At 31.7% G+C, this 18,498-nt stretch overlaps 5 protein-coding genes across 6 annotated transcripts in view; 3 read left to right on the forward strand and 2 right to left on the reverse strand.

Annotated features, from left to right (window-relative positions):
- LOC110997273 (soluble guanylate cyclase 88E) overlaps positions 1 to 7,395 on the forward strand; it is a 35,346-nt gene extending 27,951 nt beyond the window's left edge. The window contains exons 7-16 of one of the 2 annotated variants that reach the window (XM_022265343.2): positions 185 to 311; positions 841 to 1,045; positions 1,658 to 1,804; positions 2,360 to 2,492; positions 2,876 to 3,112; positions 3,424 to 3,765; positions 4,610 to 4,724; positions 5,031 to 5,109; positions 5,934 to 6,051; positions 6,360 to 7,395. In XM_022265343.2, the coding sequence (XP_022121035.2) occupies positions 185 to 311; positions 841 to 1,045; positions 1,658 to 1,804; positions 2,360 to 2,492; positions 2,876 to 3,112; positions 3,424 to 3,765; positions 4,610 to 4,724; positions 5,031 to 5,109; positions 5,934 to 6,051; positions 6,360 to 6,661 (1,805 nt within the window). In that variant the 3' untranslated portion in view covers positions 6,662 to 7,395. The remainder of the gene's footprint in view (positions 1 to 184; positions 312 to 840; positions 1,046 to 1,657; positions 1,805 to 2,359; positions 2,493 to 2,875; positions 3,113 to 3,423; positions 3,766 to 4,609; positions 4,725 to 5,030; positions 5,110 to 5,933; positions 6,052 to 6,359) is intronic. The other variant, XM_045634380.1, reaches the window with a different exon arrangement.
- A 3,177-nt stretch (positions 7,396 to 10,572) lies between these two features.
- On the reverse strand, positions 10,573 to 13,176 carry LOC110997266 (luciferin sulfotransferase). Its single transcript, XM_022265335.2, has 5 exons — positions 12,874 to 13,176; positions 12,435 to 12,511; positions 11,668 to 11,862; positions 11,154 to 11,307; positions 10,573 to 10,981 (listed from the first exon to the last, which is right to left on the reverse strand). The coding sequence occupies exons 1-5, from the start codon at positions 13,079 to 13,081 to the stop codon at positions 10,620 to 10,622; spliced, it is 996 nt and encodes a 331-aa protein (XP_022121027.2). The 5' UTR covers positions 13,082 to 13,176; the 3' UTR covers positions 10,573 to 10,619.
- Positions 13,177 to 13,748: 572 nt separating this feature from the next.
- LOC110997269 (transmembrane protein 216-like) lies at positions 13,749 to 15,196 on the forward strand. Its single transcript, XM_022265337.2, has 2 exons — positions 13,749 to 14,365; positions 14,582 to 15,196. The coding sequence occupies exons 1-2, from the start codon at positions 14,131 to 14,133 to the stop codon at positions 14,773 to 14,775; spliced, it is 429 nt and encodes a 142-aa protein (XP_022121029.1). The 5' UTR covers positions 13,749 to 14,130; the 3' UTR covers positions 14,776 to 15,196.
- A 14-nt stretch (positions 15,197 to 15,210) lies between these two features.
- Positions 15,211 to 16,228, reverse strand: LOC110997243 (28S ribosomal protein S10, mitochondrial). Its single transcript, XM_022265307.2, has 3 exons — positions 16,037 to 16,228; positions 15,709 to 15,959; positions 15,211 to 15,508 (listed from the first exon to the last, which is right to left on the reverse strand). Exons 1-3 carry the CDS (start codon positions 16,049 to 16,051, stop codon positions 15,256 to 15,258), a joined length of 519 nt encoding a protein of 172 aa, XP_022120999.2. The 5' UTR covers positions 16,052 to 16,228; the 3' UTR covers positions 15,211 to 15,255.
- Positions 16,229 to 16,759: 531 nt separating this feature from the next.
- LOC110993773 (zinc finger protein 525-like) lies at positions 16,760 to 18,366 on the forward strand. The gene has a single exon (XM_022260188.2). It carries the CDS (start codon positions 17,097 to 17,099, stop codon positions 18,192 to 18,194), a length of 1,098 nt encoding a protein of 365 aa, XP_022115880.2. The 5' UTR covers positions 16,760 to 17,096; the 3' UTR covers positions 18,195 to 18,366.
- The last annotated feature ends 132 nt before the right edge of the window (positions 18,367 to 18,498 follow it).

Here is an 18,498-nt window from a genome sequence, read left to right on the forward strand (position 1 = left end):
TATTCTTCTGATAATTCTGCTTTCCGACTTAAGTTCTGTGGCCATCCTCTCCAATTTATCGCGCATTGTTAGTTATATGTATTATAAATCATTATTTACATTGGTGCTTCGTAGTAATCCTAATTCTATATAATTATCAGAAACATAAAGACGTTATGTATTATACAATTTATATTTTTTTTAGGTCAAATGATTTATATGGACAATTGGAGAATGATGATGTATTTAGGAACTCCAGTGATGCCAGATCTGTCTGCCCTCGTGTCCACTGGACTCTATATCAATGATTTGTCTATGCATGATTTTAGCAGGTACATCCATGCATAACTTTATTTAAATATCGTATAAATTTACAAATAATGTTTTTAAATTTAATTGAAATTTGTTTTTTTTGAGACTTTTACATTAAAACTAGAATTTAAGAAAAAGGTATTTCTCTGTTTATTCTGAATACTTAACAGTAAATTTTCAAGGTTGAGGTCTAATTTTGAACAAAGACAACAAGGTTCAAACATAGAAACCAAATAAAATAGAAAAATGATTGTGTATAAAGTTCCATTGAATGCCTCTAATGAGGGCGTTCTCTTGTCTTTGCGTTTGTTCCGTCGACTATTTTTCTATTGACAAGACGAAATCTAGAATCTTAATCTAGAAGAGACTTCCTCAAAAGTATAATAATCAAAAGTATCTATATTTAGTCTATTACATAGTACTTTCCTCACGATTTTTCCCTTCATCGTAGAAGTGATTACGTCCATAGAGAAATTGATGACAGGATTTCTCGATATAATTGTAAAGTTGAGTAATAAGCATAAAATATATAACTTACCTATATTTCAGAGATCTTATGTTAGCCGGTACCCAGCAGTCTGTGGAACTCAAACTGGCACTTGACCAGGAGCAGCAGAAGAGTAAGAAACTAGAAGAGTCTATGCGCAAACTGGATGAAGAGATGAAAAGAACAGACGAGCTACTCTACCAGATGATACCGAAACAGGTGGCTGACAGATTGAGGAATGGAGAGAATCCCATTGATACTTGCGAGGTAATTACGGAGTAAAACTCCTTGTTTATAAAAAGTTATCAGTCTAACTCTCTCTCACTCATTTCACAAAAGTACTCTCGTCTCTTTCTGTGAAATTGTATTTACGTTCTGATCGAAAGACATAGATAAGTTAAATAAAATCGTCAAATCAAATTAAAGAAGTTCTGCCGCCTGTCCCAGTAAAATAAAAATTTCTTAATTGAAAAACATGACGCATGCGGCGTTACCTCACTCTGAGGCGTTCCATTTCAGGCTTGAAGTGAAAGGGAGAGCGCGGAACGAGTGGCACTATCGGCCGCCGCGTTCGGCAGCGTTCGTTCGTAAAAACATTTACATAGTTGTATTTATGCGTACAAATAAATGTAACTTGATCAATATGATTGTTATTTGTGACTTGTGAAATGCAACCATTCCATCAGTTTTTTCTTATGACGTTGTCACGTTCAACTATCGTCAGGAAACCGACTTTACAGATAACCAATACCAACCCGCATAAAGAGAGGTAATAAAACTTAATGCTGGGTGCAACGCATATCTTATATTAATCATAATCACTCAAAATAAAAAGCTATATATTAAATTCGTATACTACAATAACAATTTATTTTCCAGATGTTCGATAGCGTATCAATTCTCTTCTCTGACGTCGTCACGTTCACAGCGATATGCTCTCGCATTACTCCGATGGAGGTGGTCTCCATGCTGAATGCTATGTACTCCATATTCGACACACTGACTGAGAGGAACAGAGTTTACAAGGTTAATTCTCTTAAATAAATCATAATTAAAAAACAAAGTAGAATACTACCTATATACTATTTTTAAAACATCTTTCTATTGAGTGCTCGTTCTTAGCTTGATAATATTTGTAATTACATAAGTGGCCTCTAAAAGTCAGTGCTGTGGTGACGTGGCAACTATTTTTTATGTATTTATTTTATTTTCACAATTTGTATATAATAATATCTGATCCTTTATCATTAAGATTTATACATGTATTTAACTGTTATTATCAAAATATTATCCGAATTTAACTAAACTTTTGATAAACACATATTTTAAATATACATTAATTATAGACATACATGTCTGAAAGGATAATAAATGTTTTTATGTAAATAAATAAATAAATAGAAAACTATTGTTTTTGTTATGAAGATGCAATTGTACCAAATTAAGAACCAATTATATTTTACTATAAATAGCTTTCATAACAATTATAATTCTTAATCTGTACCAAGAACAAACGCTTATACTCTACTATGGTGAAATAATATAAGTAGTATAATAATAATAAAACTTTATCCAATATAGGTGGAAACAATAGGAGATGCATATATGGTTGTTTCTGGTGCTCCGGAGAAGGAAGACAATCACGCTGAGAAGGTTTGCGATATGGCACTCGACATGGTAGATGCTATCACGGATTTAAAGGATCCTAGCACCGGTAAGTACGAAATACTATTCCTAAATTCAACTTAAACGTATTTAAGATCAACGTTTGTAAACGTTGTAAAAATTAGTAGTAAAAAATATTATCGAAATATTATAGTACAATTTATATCATTAACATTGCTATGGAAGAACTGGGATCCCTATGGATAGCTGTGGTGTTATTTAAGGGTTATTAAGGTTATTTCCCCGACCTACGTCTAACAATTGTAATTGTTGTAAAGCATATGTGTAATTTTATAGATATATGTTTCACATGGAAATAAATGCTTAATAATAATAATAAATGGCTTAGTTCTTCGTTTGCTTTGCTGTAACCGGTTTTGTTGTATGAGAAGAAACAATTGCGAAGCTCACTTGACCACGAATATTTTCCAGGATCCCATCTTTCAATCAGAGTTGGTGTCCATTCTGGGGCTGTAGTAGCTGGAATAGTAGGCTTAAAGATGCCGCGATATTGCCTCTTTGGTGATTCTGTTAACACTGCCTCTCGAATGGAGTCTACCTCAGAAGCAATGAGAATTCATATATCGCAAACAACTCAAGAGTTGTTATCGCCATCGTATATGGTCACTGAAAGAGGGGAGATACAAGTTAAAGGGAAAGGTATGTGCTGTAAGTGGGTGTGCTTTAATGTTTTTTTCTATTAGAGCCAAAGTTTTCCTGATACATTTCTTTTTCATTACACATCCTTTTTTTTACCGAATAGTGTTCTCTATTACTTTAATTTTAACATTAATTTGATTATTACCTTATTGTTTTCTAATATTGTATGAGCAAAATAAAAAGTATTGTATCGAGGATAGAAACTTATGGGGAATATGAAAATAAATTCAAATAATTCAAGTTCATATATATGTCTGAAATAAAATATGTACCAAGCCTCCCACCACTTTTTTTTCTGATTCGTGTTTTAACAAATTCAGGCGCAATGAAGACTTACTGGCTTGAAGGAAGAGAGTCCCGCCCATCTCTAACAAAAGTGATCTCCTCTCAAATACAACCAGGACAAGAGTTAGAATGGGAGAGAGCAGCTGATGTAAGAGACAGCATAGCAGAACATTCAGCTCAGCAGCTGAACCATAAAGATTTTAACATGACATCGGCAACATCATTGATTAGTACGGGAAATGTAATTTCTCCAACTTTGAAACAGCCGATTATAACTTCACCCACAGAAGAGAGACGGATGTATTCGCCTGTCACTTTCCAAGATGTTGCCAGACGGAGCATTGCCAATTCGCCGAATAGAACCGATAAAGACAGAGGTAAGACATATTAAACATTATCATTAATTCTAGATTAAATCAAACTGTGAATATTTGTGCAGTAAGTTTACTACGTAATTTTGTTAGCTCTGTAGATAATTATCTACAGAGCTAACAGGCTTAACACTTAACTTATAAATAATAAAAAATAATAATAGTTTCATTAAAATAAAACTTGGGGCTATGTCGCCGACATGAGAACGTGATCCGAAAGTTGGTTTTTATGTTGGAATTTAGGTGGAACCCATATAGAATTACACTATGAAAATAAATATATAACATTTTAAGCCTTTAATAACTAAGAAGTCACTAAAAGCAAGTTTTCTTTATTGTATTTTATTTCAGTAAAATTTTAATGCAAAGTTTTGATTTACGTTACTACACTTCATGAACTTTATTTTTCAGCGTGATTTAACTGTTGAAGATATTTGTGACTTTTCGCACGTATAAATATATATGTATAATGTTTCCCGTTCACCGAAAGAGCTATGCATAATATTATATCTTATATATAAAGTTCTCGTGTCACAATGTTAGTTACCATACTCCTCCGAAACAGCTTTACCGATTTTTATCAAATTTAATATACCCCTAAGCGATATGAGACGTCCACCTCACGAATTTCTTATATATTTTTTTATGATACAACATATAAAAATACACAACCCTTAATCTTCACCCCTCTACAATTAATTCCTATTTTTTTATTTGACAGTTTTTGAAGTTTGTCACTAGGGTAGCGTAGCAAAATGTTCCGTGTTGGTGTGTAGGTACGGAGTTCGCGCGGTACTTGTGTAATTACTACTACTGTTGTCTTTAATTATAATGAAAGTTATTTTTCCAGAATTCCGGCCGTTTCCCGAATCCAGGTCGACGTCAGCGAGTGTTGGTGCAGTGTGGACTGACGCGGAATCTTTGGAACCTCAACGGACCTTAGATAGCCTTAACTCTTCATTCTGGTAATATTTTTAAGGCTAAATTGACATGACGGGATTGATTTAAATTCTCGATTAAACAATAATTATTTTGAAAACAGGGCTGCTATTATAGACAGTTCTTCACAGTTAGTATTGATTTTTTAATGTTAAATTCAAATATTAATAAAATCTTATAAATGTTTTTTGTGGCTTTAAGGTGTAAATTAATGTGATGCCTTGGGTATAAAATAAGAATGAAACTCCTAACTCCTGAAGAATCTTGAAACACTTCACTTTTAATGAAAAATACTCTTAGGACCTTAGGTCTTTTTATAATTTATTTCCTAGTTACAGTTCAACATCTCCATGCAGAGTGGGAACAACCCCCGTTATAAACAAGGACAAAGAATATTTTACTGAAAATATCGTAAGTAAATAAATATTTGTAACCTAAAATATTTACTTTCTTTTTTTGCTTTTATTACTTTAAAACATCTGACGCTAAAGTTTTTATTGTATACAAGTCTGTCTATGGCAGGTATGGGCAACCTTGGACATGTTGAGAATGATGAATGATGAATGAAAATGAAACTTTAAAAAATTGTACAATTATAATTCGTTAAATTTGACATTGTTACAAACTACGAAAGTTTGAACACTGAAAAGACAAAGTATTTTCCAAATTATTTACGAGTCTTGTACGATTTATTTCTTCTTCTCATTCGGTACGCTCTTGCCAGAGCGGTCGTGATCGCTATGTGGTAGAAGTAGAAGGCGCAGATGTGATGCGCTTCATGACGTTCCGCCACCGCTGCCTATTGGAGTTCACGATTTCTTTATTAAGATTTATTTAATAGTTAATACACGAAAAGTACGAAGATAAACGAAAATAAACTAAAAGACGATAATAAACGAAAACACACGAAAATAAACGAAAATACACGAAAATAAACGAAGATAAACGAAAATAAACGAAGATAAACGAAAATACACGAAAATAAACGAATATAAGTGATCCAAATGTACAACCAGGGCACGTACATAGGGAATCATCATGCTTATAAAACTAAGGAAACCTGAGTGAACGAAATGTACAGCCTTGGCTCATTCATGGATATTTTGTCATAAATGCTAATTTAACATTGCTTTGGTGATTTTTATTGCAACAACAACTAATAATTAAGAAAACATATGTGTATTTAACATTTACTACAATCCCGAAATACTCTTACAATATTTATTTCTTTCCAGCGGTTGTCTCCGCCTTGTTCGGCGCCGGGTAACGACACCGCATATGGGCCCAATACTCACATTACACAGACCACTATCACACATGTTCGGGCGGCATCACAAAATGGAGAGGAGATAGGTAGCATTTCTTATTGTCTTTTTTTCTAAAAACTATAATGGTGCAATTTGCGGTTATTACTAACGAACTGAAGAATGGGATCAAAATAGACCCTTTTATGTTTTATACACTGATCTGAGAACAAAGGTGGATCCAGGAGGCAGGATCCGTATTATAGGATCCCGCCTTGCCTGAGAAGTGCGCAATATGTACCTACTCATTAATTAAACTTGAAAATACTAATCATGGAAAATGCTGTACCATTAATTGAATTTCTATGGCAAATACTAATGGTGTTCATTACTAATATTTTTTTAATTATTTCACAGAAACCGACACAGAATACCAAGACGCAAACACAGGTTTATCCCATATATGTACGGTATCAGAAAATATAGAACAAAATCAACCGAAACAGGGCAAAGTGGGGCGTTTTCGGGCGAGAATAGCTCCAGGACACCACAAAATATGCCTCAAAAATCCCAAAGACTCGAAAGAAAAACCTCAAACTCCGACAAACCCTCATGGCCATCATCATACAAAAAATGTTAATCATCATCAGTGCTGTGGCGCATTTGGAAATCCACACGTGAGACATAAATCTAGTAACCCCAGTTGTCATTTAATCTAGTCTTTTTATTGTTTTTAATATTTCAAAAGTACAAAGTAAGGTTAATTTTTAGGAGTTTATGGCCTGGTATCTAGACCTTTAGGCCATAAGTAAGGTTACATTTTTAATATCAGTACGGGTACTCTGTAACTCTCAATGACTATCACGATTTCAATATTATATTTTGTACTGCGCGATCATTAGTGCGACATCAGCACTATGGGTATTAAAGAGAACTACAATAGGAAAAATATATTAGATAACATTTGCTCTCTGTAAGTTCTCTAACAACATTTTAATGACATTCAGTTCCCTCTTCAGAACGGATTTTTTTTTGTTTAAAATGGTTTATAAGTATACAGTGTAATAGTGACAAATGTAGGTAAAAGCAAAAATTACCTACTATTGTCATTACATATGTACTTGGATTGAAAAAAAAGCAATTGTGCAGTTCCAATAAAATAGATTATGTCCGATGTTATATTGATTTTGAGATATTTCATCAAAATTGCAGAAAAAGGACGGGATCGCTGTCGCGTTTTTCAAGGTTTATAACGGCGAGAATCACGTTGTTTTGTAGAGTTACTGGATTAAAAATTAAATATTAAAGCCACTTAATTTTAGAGATATTACAAACAATGAAGTTTAAGAACATTGCTATGTGGGTTTTCTCTAATTGACTTAATTTGACGGACCCATAATTGAAATTATACTTCTTTTGGTGCCTTAGGGAAAAATGATGGGAGTCACAAAAAACCGACCCCCTGAAGTTTTTTTTTTAAAGATTTATTCTTATTTCTGTTGTTAGAGTCATAAAGCCGAAAGATAAAATTTTTGAAAAGATTTATATCTTTTTACGCCAAAGAAGTATAACTAGTAACGCGTGTACACACGTTTTCTTTATTTTAAATGTTATGCTGAAAAGGGTATTGAAAGAATTATATATCTGACTATTGTCTATGAAGTGCATCCAGGCAGGAATTAGCTATGGTTATTTTCTTATATTTTTCTACTTGTACTGTCTTAATCACGCAAAATCTTGTGAAATACGGGCCAGGGACTATAAAGCACTTTCTAGCGAACAAGTGGATGTTATTATCGGCTGACGTAAGCTGGCTAAAAAACACATGCTAAAGGATAGAGATCGCGACATTCCATTAAAAATTCTTTAGTATCTCTTAAGTTAAATAGGAAGGTTATTTGCTCTAAATGGAAGCCAGTGTCGCTTAGACTACTACCATTTTATTTATCACATACAAAACATATGAAATATTATGACGTTGCAAAAATATAACATATATAATAATATATTACTACTGATATTACTACCAAAACGTGGTATTATACCAATATATTAGTCATTTCAATTGTATAAAGTCGGTATCGTTGGTGGAAGTATTAATAATTTGTGAGAAAGTTTAAAGAAAATAGAGAAATCTCCACCAGTCTAACTAGTAATTGACCGGCCCAGTTGCTAAGGTCTAGAAATTGTGTATATCCCTAGCAGTCCAAATAACTTGGTTAGCGTGTTTTAGGGTATGACGTCATCGGAGTGATTACAGTCGTAGATTGTAGCTGTTGTTACAGTCTGTGTTTAAAATAAAAAAATACATAAATACTCAAAATTTAGACAATTGTATATTTAAGGCTACCGTAGGCAGCTCTATTTCTTATAAAGGCTTGATTTATGTGTCATTTAAAATTTTTTGTATGAGTATTATATAAATGTTGAAGATATCATTAGATTTATATTTTAATTTAACCACAATTACTAATGATATGGTGGTTTATTACTCAATGCTTGTTTAAGTTTCTAGTTTTAAGATTCGTCACAAATGTTACAAATACAGTACCAAATGCTTTAAATTTTACTCAAATTATATCGCAATCAAATTTCCAAAAATGAAACCCACCTAGGTTAGATAATATAAAGTTAGATTTACGTAGATCTCAGTTAATCAAATTCAAAGATGTTCCAAAAAAAAATACCGTTTCGACGCGAGCTTTACTTAATGACAATAGCAAATAAATATAAGATAAACTATATTGTTTTACTGTTTAACAGTATGAATATCTGATATTAAATTTCCAAATATTATAAAGATCTTTTAATACGATTAAACTATATTTAGGTAGTGTTGTATATTTGTATTAAATTATTAATTTCGACCTATTTACTAATATTATTTTTAAATTAAGATATTTATATATGTCTACATAATATCAATTACAATTAAAGTTATAATAATCTACAAAGACATTAATAAAACTAACATACCTTGCTCCTTAGAGCACCGATTTCCTAAAGCTGTAACGAAAGAATCTTCGATTTATGCTTATTGTTGTGCAATGTATGCGTTTATTGTTGGGTCAACACATATATTATATTCTTACTAATATCATGTATATCATTATCATATAGGTTGGGAAAAATTGATGTAGGTCAATTAAACAACTTTTCTAGTCGTTTTGAGATTAATATTGTACTTAAATGTTTACAATTTTATATTAGAATACGAATCGTCTTGTATATTATAAAAATATTTATGTAAGTCACCTAACTGATGTTATGCAAATTTATGGACAGGTATTGATGTATGCATATAAGCCGTTAAACTAAAATATTAAAGTTCTTAAACTAAAGACAAATTGTAGTACAGTGATAGGATTTTTTTGCTTAATCGCTTGATTGAGATATCCCTACTTCAAGCACCTAGTGATTAAATTATGTAATATATCATTACTATGACGAGACACTTCATCTAAGGATATCTTTCATAATCTGTACTCGAATCTCAACATTGTAATGTGTATTAATGTAATATAAATAGTATAAAATTGTAATTATATATCCATTGTAGGAACTGAAACAAAAGAGTTTCTAAAAGTGACAATCAATTACGTCTCTTGAAATTATCTTTTCGTCAATGTGCCATTGAATATGTAATCTAAACAACAGTATTTCTTGTTTTACTACAAATCTAAGCATCATTCTCTGCTATGTGTACATCGAATATATTTAAATAGACTCTTGTTTTTAAGTAATAAATGTGGAGACTTTTCTATGCTTTTTAATAACCAAAATATCAGTAATTAATCCAAATCAAATTAAATACGTGCATTATTTATAAGTGATATCCGATGGGGCATTCTTACTTCCTCAGTTATGTGTGTTAAATATCTAATTATGTGTGTTTTAATATCTAGTCATCGAAAACAGTTTATCAGATATCTAAGTGTCTATATTTTATTAGGACTAGAAGAGAAACTTGTATACAAGTCTCTTTTCTTTATTATTTGACTTTTTTCAATATGTTCAGAAGTTTCAGCACAACAAATTTTGTTAAAGAGGTCTGAAGTAACAGCCATAGGTAAAAAATAAACAACCGATATTCTAGTAGATAGTACCTGCGTTGAACAGATCATTAATTTTTTAAAGGGTTGTTGTTTCGTCGGGAATCATGTTTTAATACATTACAAAATGTTTATAAATAAAAAAAACGTTCTTAGCAATCTTTATTATTAAGAAATAAAACTACTGTATAAATGGGTTTTGTTATTAAAGTCTGCTTAAAAATAACTCAACGAAAAAGCTGTATTGAGCAAAACGTTGTTTACAAACTATTATTATTTATTAATAAATAATATAACAAGTACTACGTACAACAAAAAATAATGTATTACATTTATTATTATAAATTTCAGAATAACTTCATAACCGTAATTAAATCGTAATCTTGAGGTCAAACATCGTAATTACAACCTTTACCCTTTACTTTAAAATTTATATTTTTTAATAATATTTAAATATTTGTAACAATAAGATGACCTTAAAACAATTTTATTATGCACCTCACTGCTTGGACAGTAATAATATAAATGTTATTAACTATGAAATGAACACTGAAGTTTATGTAAAAAAATATTTATCCATAATATATTAAACAAAATTATTAAACTATTATTTCTTTATACAATATTATTCAAAGCTCAACTCTGTTCCCTTCAAATGCTGTTCAGCCCAGTCATCAAATCGCCGAGACAGATCATCAGACATAAAATTCTTCCAATCTCCAATTTCCCCCTTTCTAATGAAACGCAAAGGCGTCTGTTCCAAGTAGCTTTTACCAAAGGACTTTTCTAAGATGCCTTCTAAATTCACGGCGCGATTTTGTTTCATGTTTTGGAAGGATAGATGATCGCAAAGCTTGTCTATTTGTTCGTCTGACATATTTTTGTTGAGAAATGTCGCTGTTTTACGAACAACCATTGGTAGGTCGCGCTTCATCTCCTCGAACTTTATGAACAGTATGTTCGGGTCGTGGCGACGTTTCCAGAATCCTAGTGGAGCAAATCGTAAAAAAATTACACGTTAATTTTATAGATGGAAATAAAATATCGTTTCCATAGATAAGTTTCCTTCACATAGAAAATTGCACTTGGTATAAATAAATCGTTGAAAAGCAAATAGCTGTATGAGATGAAATAAATTCCGTTAATAGCCTTGACTTACCAAGTATATGGTTCCAGACTGGACCAAACGGCGCATGATCTCTCATGAACAAATCACAGAAATCCTCAAAGCTACCTTTTAATCCGTGAACCAACGTGCAGTAGTGGTAGTAGGATACTACCATATCTTTAGGGTTACGGGACGTGTATATTACCTGAAGAACACGTTAGAAAATATACGAACAGTTACAGAACATCAAATACTAGAACAGTGGAAATTCTCTTACAAACATTTAAAACACATCTGTTAGTGGCAAAAGCGTCTAGCACACGATAAACACAAATAATCGAACGCCATAGACAGAAGCATTTCTACATCTGTGTTCATAATTTATTTACGTCAAGTAGATGATGACTCTCTGTGATGTTGTAAATTTAAAAAAAAACTAAAAAAAGTCATGTCAGTTTCATTTAGAATCGCATAATTACCCGCTAGGCTAATCGAAGGCAATAGTTAGATTTGGAAAAGTCTGTATAAAATGATTATTTAGATTATTGGCAGATTGAACGCCGACCTTCGGTTTTGTAGTCCCGTCATCCTTCACGATCTCAGTGGGGAGCAGGTCCCAGGGTAGATGGCTACGGATGTACCGGGGGTGAGGTAGACGATACTTTACAAGATCCACTGAAGTGCCTTTTACAGACTCGTCATGCCATTCCGCGTGGCCATCCACCATTATACAGCTTAGCTCCACCAATGGACACCGGATCTGAATATTTTATAACAATATATGTATGAATTTAGTATCCATTACTTCTTTTACCCACTTAGAATTTTTTTATCAAAAGGCGCCATTTTGAAAAGCTATAGAATATTATTTTGGAATATTTATAACTGAAATATGTATATACGTTAACACAATATTTGAGGACTTTAGTAGTCGTTATTTTTACTTTTAGTTTTGTAAAAATATATCTAACTCTATAAAAACGCAATCATAAATTAAAAAGCGCTTTTGCTAAACTCGACCTCAGTATTTTTACACTTAAATTATACATAGTATCTTATAGATTTTTATAAACGCGTTCATCAAAACGGATGATATACACAGCGTGATTTCTGTTTATTGATTTGGCCCCACTTTTTTTATAGTAGGTACGCACCATACCTAGAGTTGAGTGCTAGAGTTATGGATACAGACAATGGAACAAAAATTACATATTAAAACAATAATTGTAGCCTTTTTAAAATGCATATTATTATATCATTATATAATGATTGTCAGTACTATAACAATATACTTTATGGCACATAAGTTAACGCACTAGTGAAGGAACTAACTTGTTGTATAGATTTGGCTCCTTCATAGTCCAAGTCATGTCCAATCAGCCACACCATTTCCTGTGCCCACGTTGAGCCTTTAATTTAAATATTTTTTTTTACAATTATTTCCAAATGCTATGCAAATATAAATAATTCTATTTTAATAACTAAGAAACAGGTTTAAAAAATAATTTGTCCATTTCATTGCTCGGGAATCCTGCGTTTAATTCTCAAAACAATATTATTTTTTATATTAACAACACAAATTTTAATGGAACATAAAAGGCGTGTCCTAATGCCCATGAAGTGAAGTATTGACTACTAAATACATTTAAAAAAATATATTTACCTATGGATATGATATGATTTATAAAAAGAGATATTTGAGCAAGATCAAAAACCTAGAAAGAATTTAGAATTCAAATTCAGAAGAAAAAAATGTACAAAAAAGAATCACCCGTTCGTGGATACGAGCACATCCAGACATCGCTATCCAAAACTTCCATGTCTAGTATATCTTGACCGATAGTCATATAATCCGCTGGTAAAATCACGCGGCCAGGATTAATTTCTACCATGCAATCTTTTTTATCAAACATGTTATCCAGCATGGCGCCAGTTTCTTCGTCCAACTTCGAAAAGGATAACACCGGTTTTGTTCTCATTTTGAAAAATATATTCACAGATAAAAAATTAACATTAGTATTACACAGAAGACGTCCAGTGGCCACCTCTTAGGGAAACGCAATGGTTATTGGTTGCGTGCTATATTATTGCGTGGATAGTTTTCCTTAACTCTCACTTAAATGGAGTGTTCACATTCCTTTTGGATAGTTTATTTACTATTTGAAATATATTTGTCTGCATTTCAACGTGAATGACACGATCGTATTGCTTAAAGGTGATATAATTGTTTTAGAAAATTTTATTTCTAGCAATCTCAAAAGCCTAATAAAAACTACAATACCCTAGTATATAGTATTTTTTGTGATAATTACTTATATAATTACTTAATGTTACGTAGGTAAAAACTTGTTGTCATAAAAAATGAATAAAGAAATAGCATTTGACATAATATATGTAGTAAAAAACAAGACAATATTTTATTAAATTAAACAGCCTGTATAGGTTTTCTTATCTTCCGTGTTCCTGTATAACCACTTTCTGTTTCTTACATAGAATTTTACGCAAAGTGCATTGATGTGCAACGGTAAAACCATCATAATAGAGTTAAATAATATAGTATTAATAAGTAACTCTTTCATTTAGATTTGCTCTCCAAAACAAGTTTTTCCTTTTTTTCCTCAAGAAAATGCTTACCTGATTGCCTTTTTATTATTTATTTAGAAACCAATAAGTTTTAGTCAACATCCCGCATTTTTTGATTTCCCGATTCCGTTCAATTGTGAACGAAACCCTTGTCGCGCATGTAGTTTTGACACCGTAACCTTGTAGCTAATACACCGAAATTAAATTCATTTAACAATGTTAATTTATAAATGTTAAACATTAAGATATTAATTATAACTAACAAATGCGATAAATTTTAGTAAACTTCCCGCTCACCGCTTTTCATTTACCATTTCCGTTCAAATGTGAACAAACCCGCGTCGCGCATGTTGTCATGACAACCACCAAGACCCAAGTACGCCGAAATTCAATATATTTAACACGGTTAATTATTACACCTTACACTTAAATTATATACAAAACGATGTCTAAAGTAGCAAATGTTAATTCCAGTTTTGCATACGAAATCTTAATGTACCTAAACTCATTTTATTTAGGAATGTTTTTCGTTTGCGAAGTGGCCATGGGTATTTTAAAAGCGATAAATGTTTCCTACCCAGAAAATGCTTTATTGACTGAAGCTGGTATATTTTGTGCGTTATGTTTGGTAGAAGTCATGCGTATATTTCTTGGCAGGAGAGGAAACCTTGCTAGTAAAAGTAAGTTGTTATGATTATTGATCTAAAAGGTACAAAGTTACGTAACTAAGCCTCCTAAGCTATCCTAACCAGATATTTGTGGTCATATGTCTTAGCATAAAAACTAGTATAATAAATCAATTTTTACGCTCTGATATTAGGACTCAAATGATGAGTAAGTAAATATGATGCATTATGTGAATCTTCTAAATGGATTAAATAGTAATTATTTTTCAGAGGTACCTGTATTTTTCTCAGTCATCCTAACAATACCATCAGCTGTTGGAGTATGCTATTTTCTTATTTATCAAACATATATTCTAAGACTTGAATATATTTGGTGTGCTGTAATGTTAATATTTCATGCATTAGAGCTAGCTTTTGCTATTCTCTTCATTTTTACAGTGTGTAAAAATCATCAGTATGAATAGAATAGGTTTAAAAGTACCTCCTTGCCAAAAAAATATTAATTTTTATCCTACTTCATTTCGCAGGGATTCTTTCTTTTATACATTTATTAAAGGAGGTACCTTGAAAAATACAGTTTTTTATAATATTCATAAAAACTAAATCAGTCTCATTATGCTGTATTAAATAAACATGGCTGTGTCATGTTCTCACCAGAACATGAACAGTAAGACTATATATGACTATAAGACTGAATGAAATCTTTGTCACAAATAGCTGAATTTCATATAAAAATGTCTTTACCTAGAAAAGCCAAGACAATTTCTTAGGATCACATTATGTAAATATTCATTCTTCTTAATATATCTAATTAATTACATTACCATAATTATGATAAATGTTTCTTTGAATTAGCAAAAATAAGCACAGAATAATAATTAAGAAAATAAAATTATAACAATTTTTAAGTTCTTTTATTTACTAAGCTACACTACACTTTATTGTTATTCCTCTGTTGGGGGTTTAATATGGTCAGGTAAATGTTGACATTCAATTTTCGTAACTTTCAGTGCACAACCCTCAGGCAAGTTTCTTTCAATATACTCCAAATATGTATCGCAAGTGGAGCCTGTTAATCGTTGTATGTGTAAAAATCTAAAGTAAGTTCTGATTTCATATTGTACTCTGTGCTTTTTATAAATATGGACACAACGGAGCAATGTATGTCTTTCCTTTTCAGCTTTTCTGAGTGTCCAACTGCAAATTAGGAGAGCATTTTATACAAAATATATATATAACAGTAATATCATATCAATTTCATGAATCTCAATTAATGGTTCTGTTAAAGTAGTAATTAATAGACTAAAAATATTTGCTTAATATAACATGGAACACAAAATTTATAGATTATCATAATTAAAGCTTGTGCGTGTGTAATTATACAAATATACACAAACCTTTTGGTGACCTCAATGCCTAAATGTGATGCAGCAGCAATACAAAACCATGAATAGCTCAATAACACTGCAGGATCTATGCCTCTCATCTCAAGCTCTACACGTTTGTATAATTTATCCAGCTCTACGGGGCTTGGCGGTACGCTTTCCAGTAGTTTCATTGGTGTTATTGAAATAGCCGACATCTGTCTTAGAGGGGAATAGTTCATCACAAATGCGCCTCGAATGGCTGGTGTTGAACGCCATAATTGCTGAAATTTTTTTACCAAGCGAATTAATAGGGATTTGTATGTATAATATCTAATATATTCCGAGGACTTTCACATACTTTAACGAAATTCATTTTCTTATAGGTTAGCAGTACTGAAAATGTCTGATAGTAATAAACTAATAATGTCTGTTAAATGAACATAATTCTACGTGATGAGTTATTTATTTTAAAACAAAATTTTAAATATAAGTCACAAATATGTAACAATTTATTATTATTTGTTAAATTGCTAAGGTTATGTTTGATTATATTATTGATATAAAATTTAAATAACAAATGTCACAATGTGAATAGACAACTGACATAATCTTCTTATCCTACACAATACAGGCTGACAATTATAACTTGAATACAAGTAAAATAATGTAAGTGATCGATTTTGACATACGGGAGTCGTAGACTCGTAGTTATCCGAATTCCGAGTTAGTACTTAGTATACGTAGATAGAGTATAGAACTAGATAAGCTTCTAAAATAACAATAATAACTAAAGAGATAAGACATTAACGTGAAATACTTAAGTGCAAGCGAATCAGAGTATCAGTTTTTCTGTCTCTGTTTGCGTATCGGGTTTTATTTGTTTACCACCGAGCCCTTGGTCAGCTTGGTGGATCCAAACATATTTTCCAGTGTAAACCGACTAAATTGCGAATCATGTTACCAACGTCAGGTAGTTGCCACACTTCATGTCCTTTATAAATAGTTGGATTATAATATTCGCTATCTCCCACGCTGTACGCTGATGCCTGGTCAATACCATAGTCCGTCTACGTTAGTCTATGACGCAGCAAGACATTAGACAACTGACAAGTCTCGTTTGACGTGTCTTAACTCTTAGGTATTAACCGTATTATCATTTATAAATAATCAACGATTAAAATTTCAATATAACGTTAAAACCAAACAAGGATAATGCACATGGCCAATGCAAAACTGAGATATTATTACAATAATAATATAATATTACCGCATTCTTAAAATACGATTTGTTTTTAATTGAATAGAAAGTCATAGTTGGAGAGAACGTAGGAAATTTAAATCCGGGCATAGTCATTTTAACAATATATAAATAAATAAAATAAAATTATCTGGATTTTGCTTAAACATATAAAATAGATATGGTTGGCATTGGAGGATTGATTCTTTTAAATTTTCTACACCGACGACGTCATAGCTCTGTGTCTAACTCAACTACAAACGAATCATCAAAGCAACCAGGAAGTAACCAGGATACGTACCAAAAATGCAGAGTTTGTCTTAAAGAGGGATCCGTTCCTATATTTGGGAATCAATTTTTGGACGATATATCTGAGAATTTTCGTTCAATCACTGATATTGTAATAGACCAAAACGATGACTTTCCAAAGTATCTGTGCGATGAATGTCATTCCAAGTTACAAAATGCAATAGACTTAAGGAATACAGCAAAAGATTCAGACAAAATTTTACGCGAATTGCCTTCAGATAATAATGAAGATGCAGATGACTTCATATATGAAGATCAAAGCACTAGAAAACAAACAAAAACAACCCGTGATGAAAGTTATATATGTGTAAAATGTGATAAAACATTTAGGGTATTTGAGGAGTATACTGAACACATCTCTATAGACCATGAAAATGCCTCTCGCCAGTGCCCTATTTGTAACAAGATATACAAAGAAATTTACTTTAAAAGACACTTATCTTTACATAACAAAACACAGTTCATATGTGATATATGTGGTAAACATTCATTCTTCAAAGGCGAATTTACAAGACATCGTCTGACACATTTCTATCACCTTCCTTTTAAGTGTACTCTTTGTCCTTACAGGGGGAGATTTCCCGAATCTCTAAAATTACATATGCGTACTCATACTGGTGAAAAGCCCTATCAATGCACACAATGCCCATCACGTTTTCTAACTAAAAGTAATCTCAATAAGCATAGTTTAACCCATAGAGATAGTTATGATTTTAAATGTGAATGTTGTGGAAAGGGTTTTCATAATAAAAGGACATATGATCAACACTGTCGAATTGATCATGGAGGCATTAAGGAACATGTTTGTAACATATGTAACAAAGCATTTGGATATCGTAAGCAAATGATGAAACATCAATTAAAAGTACATAAAAGGGAGAAATTAAGGAGTGGTAGGATGCCAATATATTTACAAATTCAACAAATGCAAAAGGAACAGCAAGAATACAGAGAAATAGATAGCATATAAGAAACACTGTGACACTTAAAATTTATCATTTTAAAAATTATTATTATATAGAAATCCTTATAAATAAGGGTGGACACAGGTACTGGTGTTATCTTCCAGGCAATCTCTTATATAAAAGTAATAAAAAGGCTACAAGACAAAGAAAGAAATAAAGCTGAATTAAAAAAATGTTTACTTTAGTTTTACATTCATCCAGTGACTAAAATTTAAGGCTAATTTTATGTCTGTAATCAGTCTATCCTAATAAAAATTCTAAACCTCATCAATTTTGATGCAGTTATGAAAAGGGACTGATAAGTACAAT

Source organism: Pieris rapae, chromosome 2 (genome assembly GCF_905147795.1).
Source record: "Pieris rapae chromosome 2, ilPieRapa1.1, whole genome shotgun sequence".
In the NCBI taxonomy this organism is placed as follows: domain Eukaryota; kingdom Metazoa; phylum Arthropoda; class Insecta; order Lepidoptera; family Pieridae; genus Pieris; species Pieris rapae.

Excerpts from the sequence above, each read along its gene's own strand:
- LOC110993773 (XM_022260188.2), top strand. The coding sequence starts at position 17,097 with ATGGTTGGCATTGGAGGATTGATTCTTTTAAATTTTCTACACCGACGA.
- LOC110997243 (XM_022265307.2), bottom strand. Across the intron at positions 15,509-15,708 it reads GGCATTGAGGTCACCAAAAG|TTGGACACTCAGAAAAGCTG; the intron begins GTTTGTGTATAT and ends CCTAATTTGCAG.
- LOC110997269 (XM_022265337.2), top strand. The coding sequence starts at position 14,131 with ATGTCTAAAGTAGCAAATGTTAATTCCAGTTTTGCATACGAAATCTTA. Across the intron at positions 14,366-14,581 it reads AGGAAACCTTGCTAGTAAAA|AGGTACCTGTATTTTTCTCA; the intron begins GTAAGTTGTTAT and ends ATTATTTTTCAG.
- LOC110997266 (XM_022265335.2), bottom strand. The coding sequence starts at position 13,081 with ATGAGAACAAAACCGGTGTTATCCTTTTCGAAGTTGGACGAAGAAACT. Across the intron at positions 12,512-12,873 it reads GTGCTCGTATCCACGAACGG|GCTCAACGTGGGCACAGGAA; the intron begins GTGATTCTTTTT and ends TTTAAATTAAAG. Across the intron at positions 11,308-11,667 it reads ACGGGACTACAAAACCGAAG|GTAATATACACGTCCCGTAA; the intron begins GTCGGCGTTCAA and ends CGTGTTCTTCAG.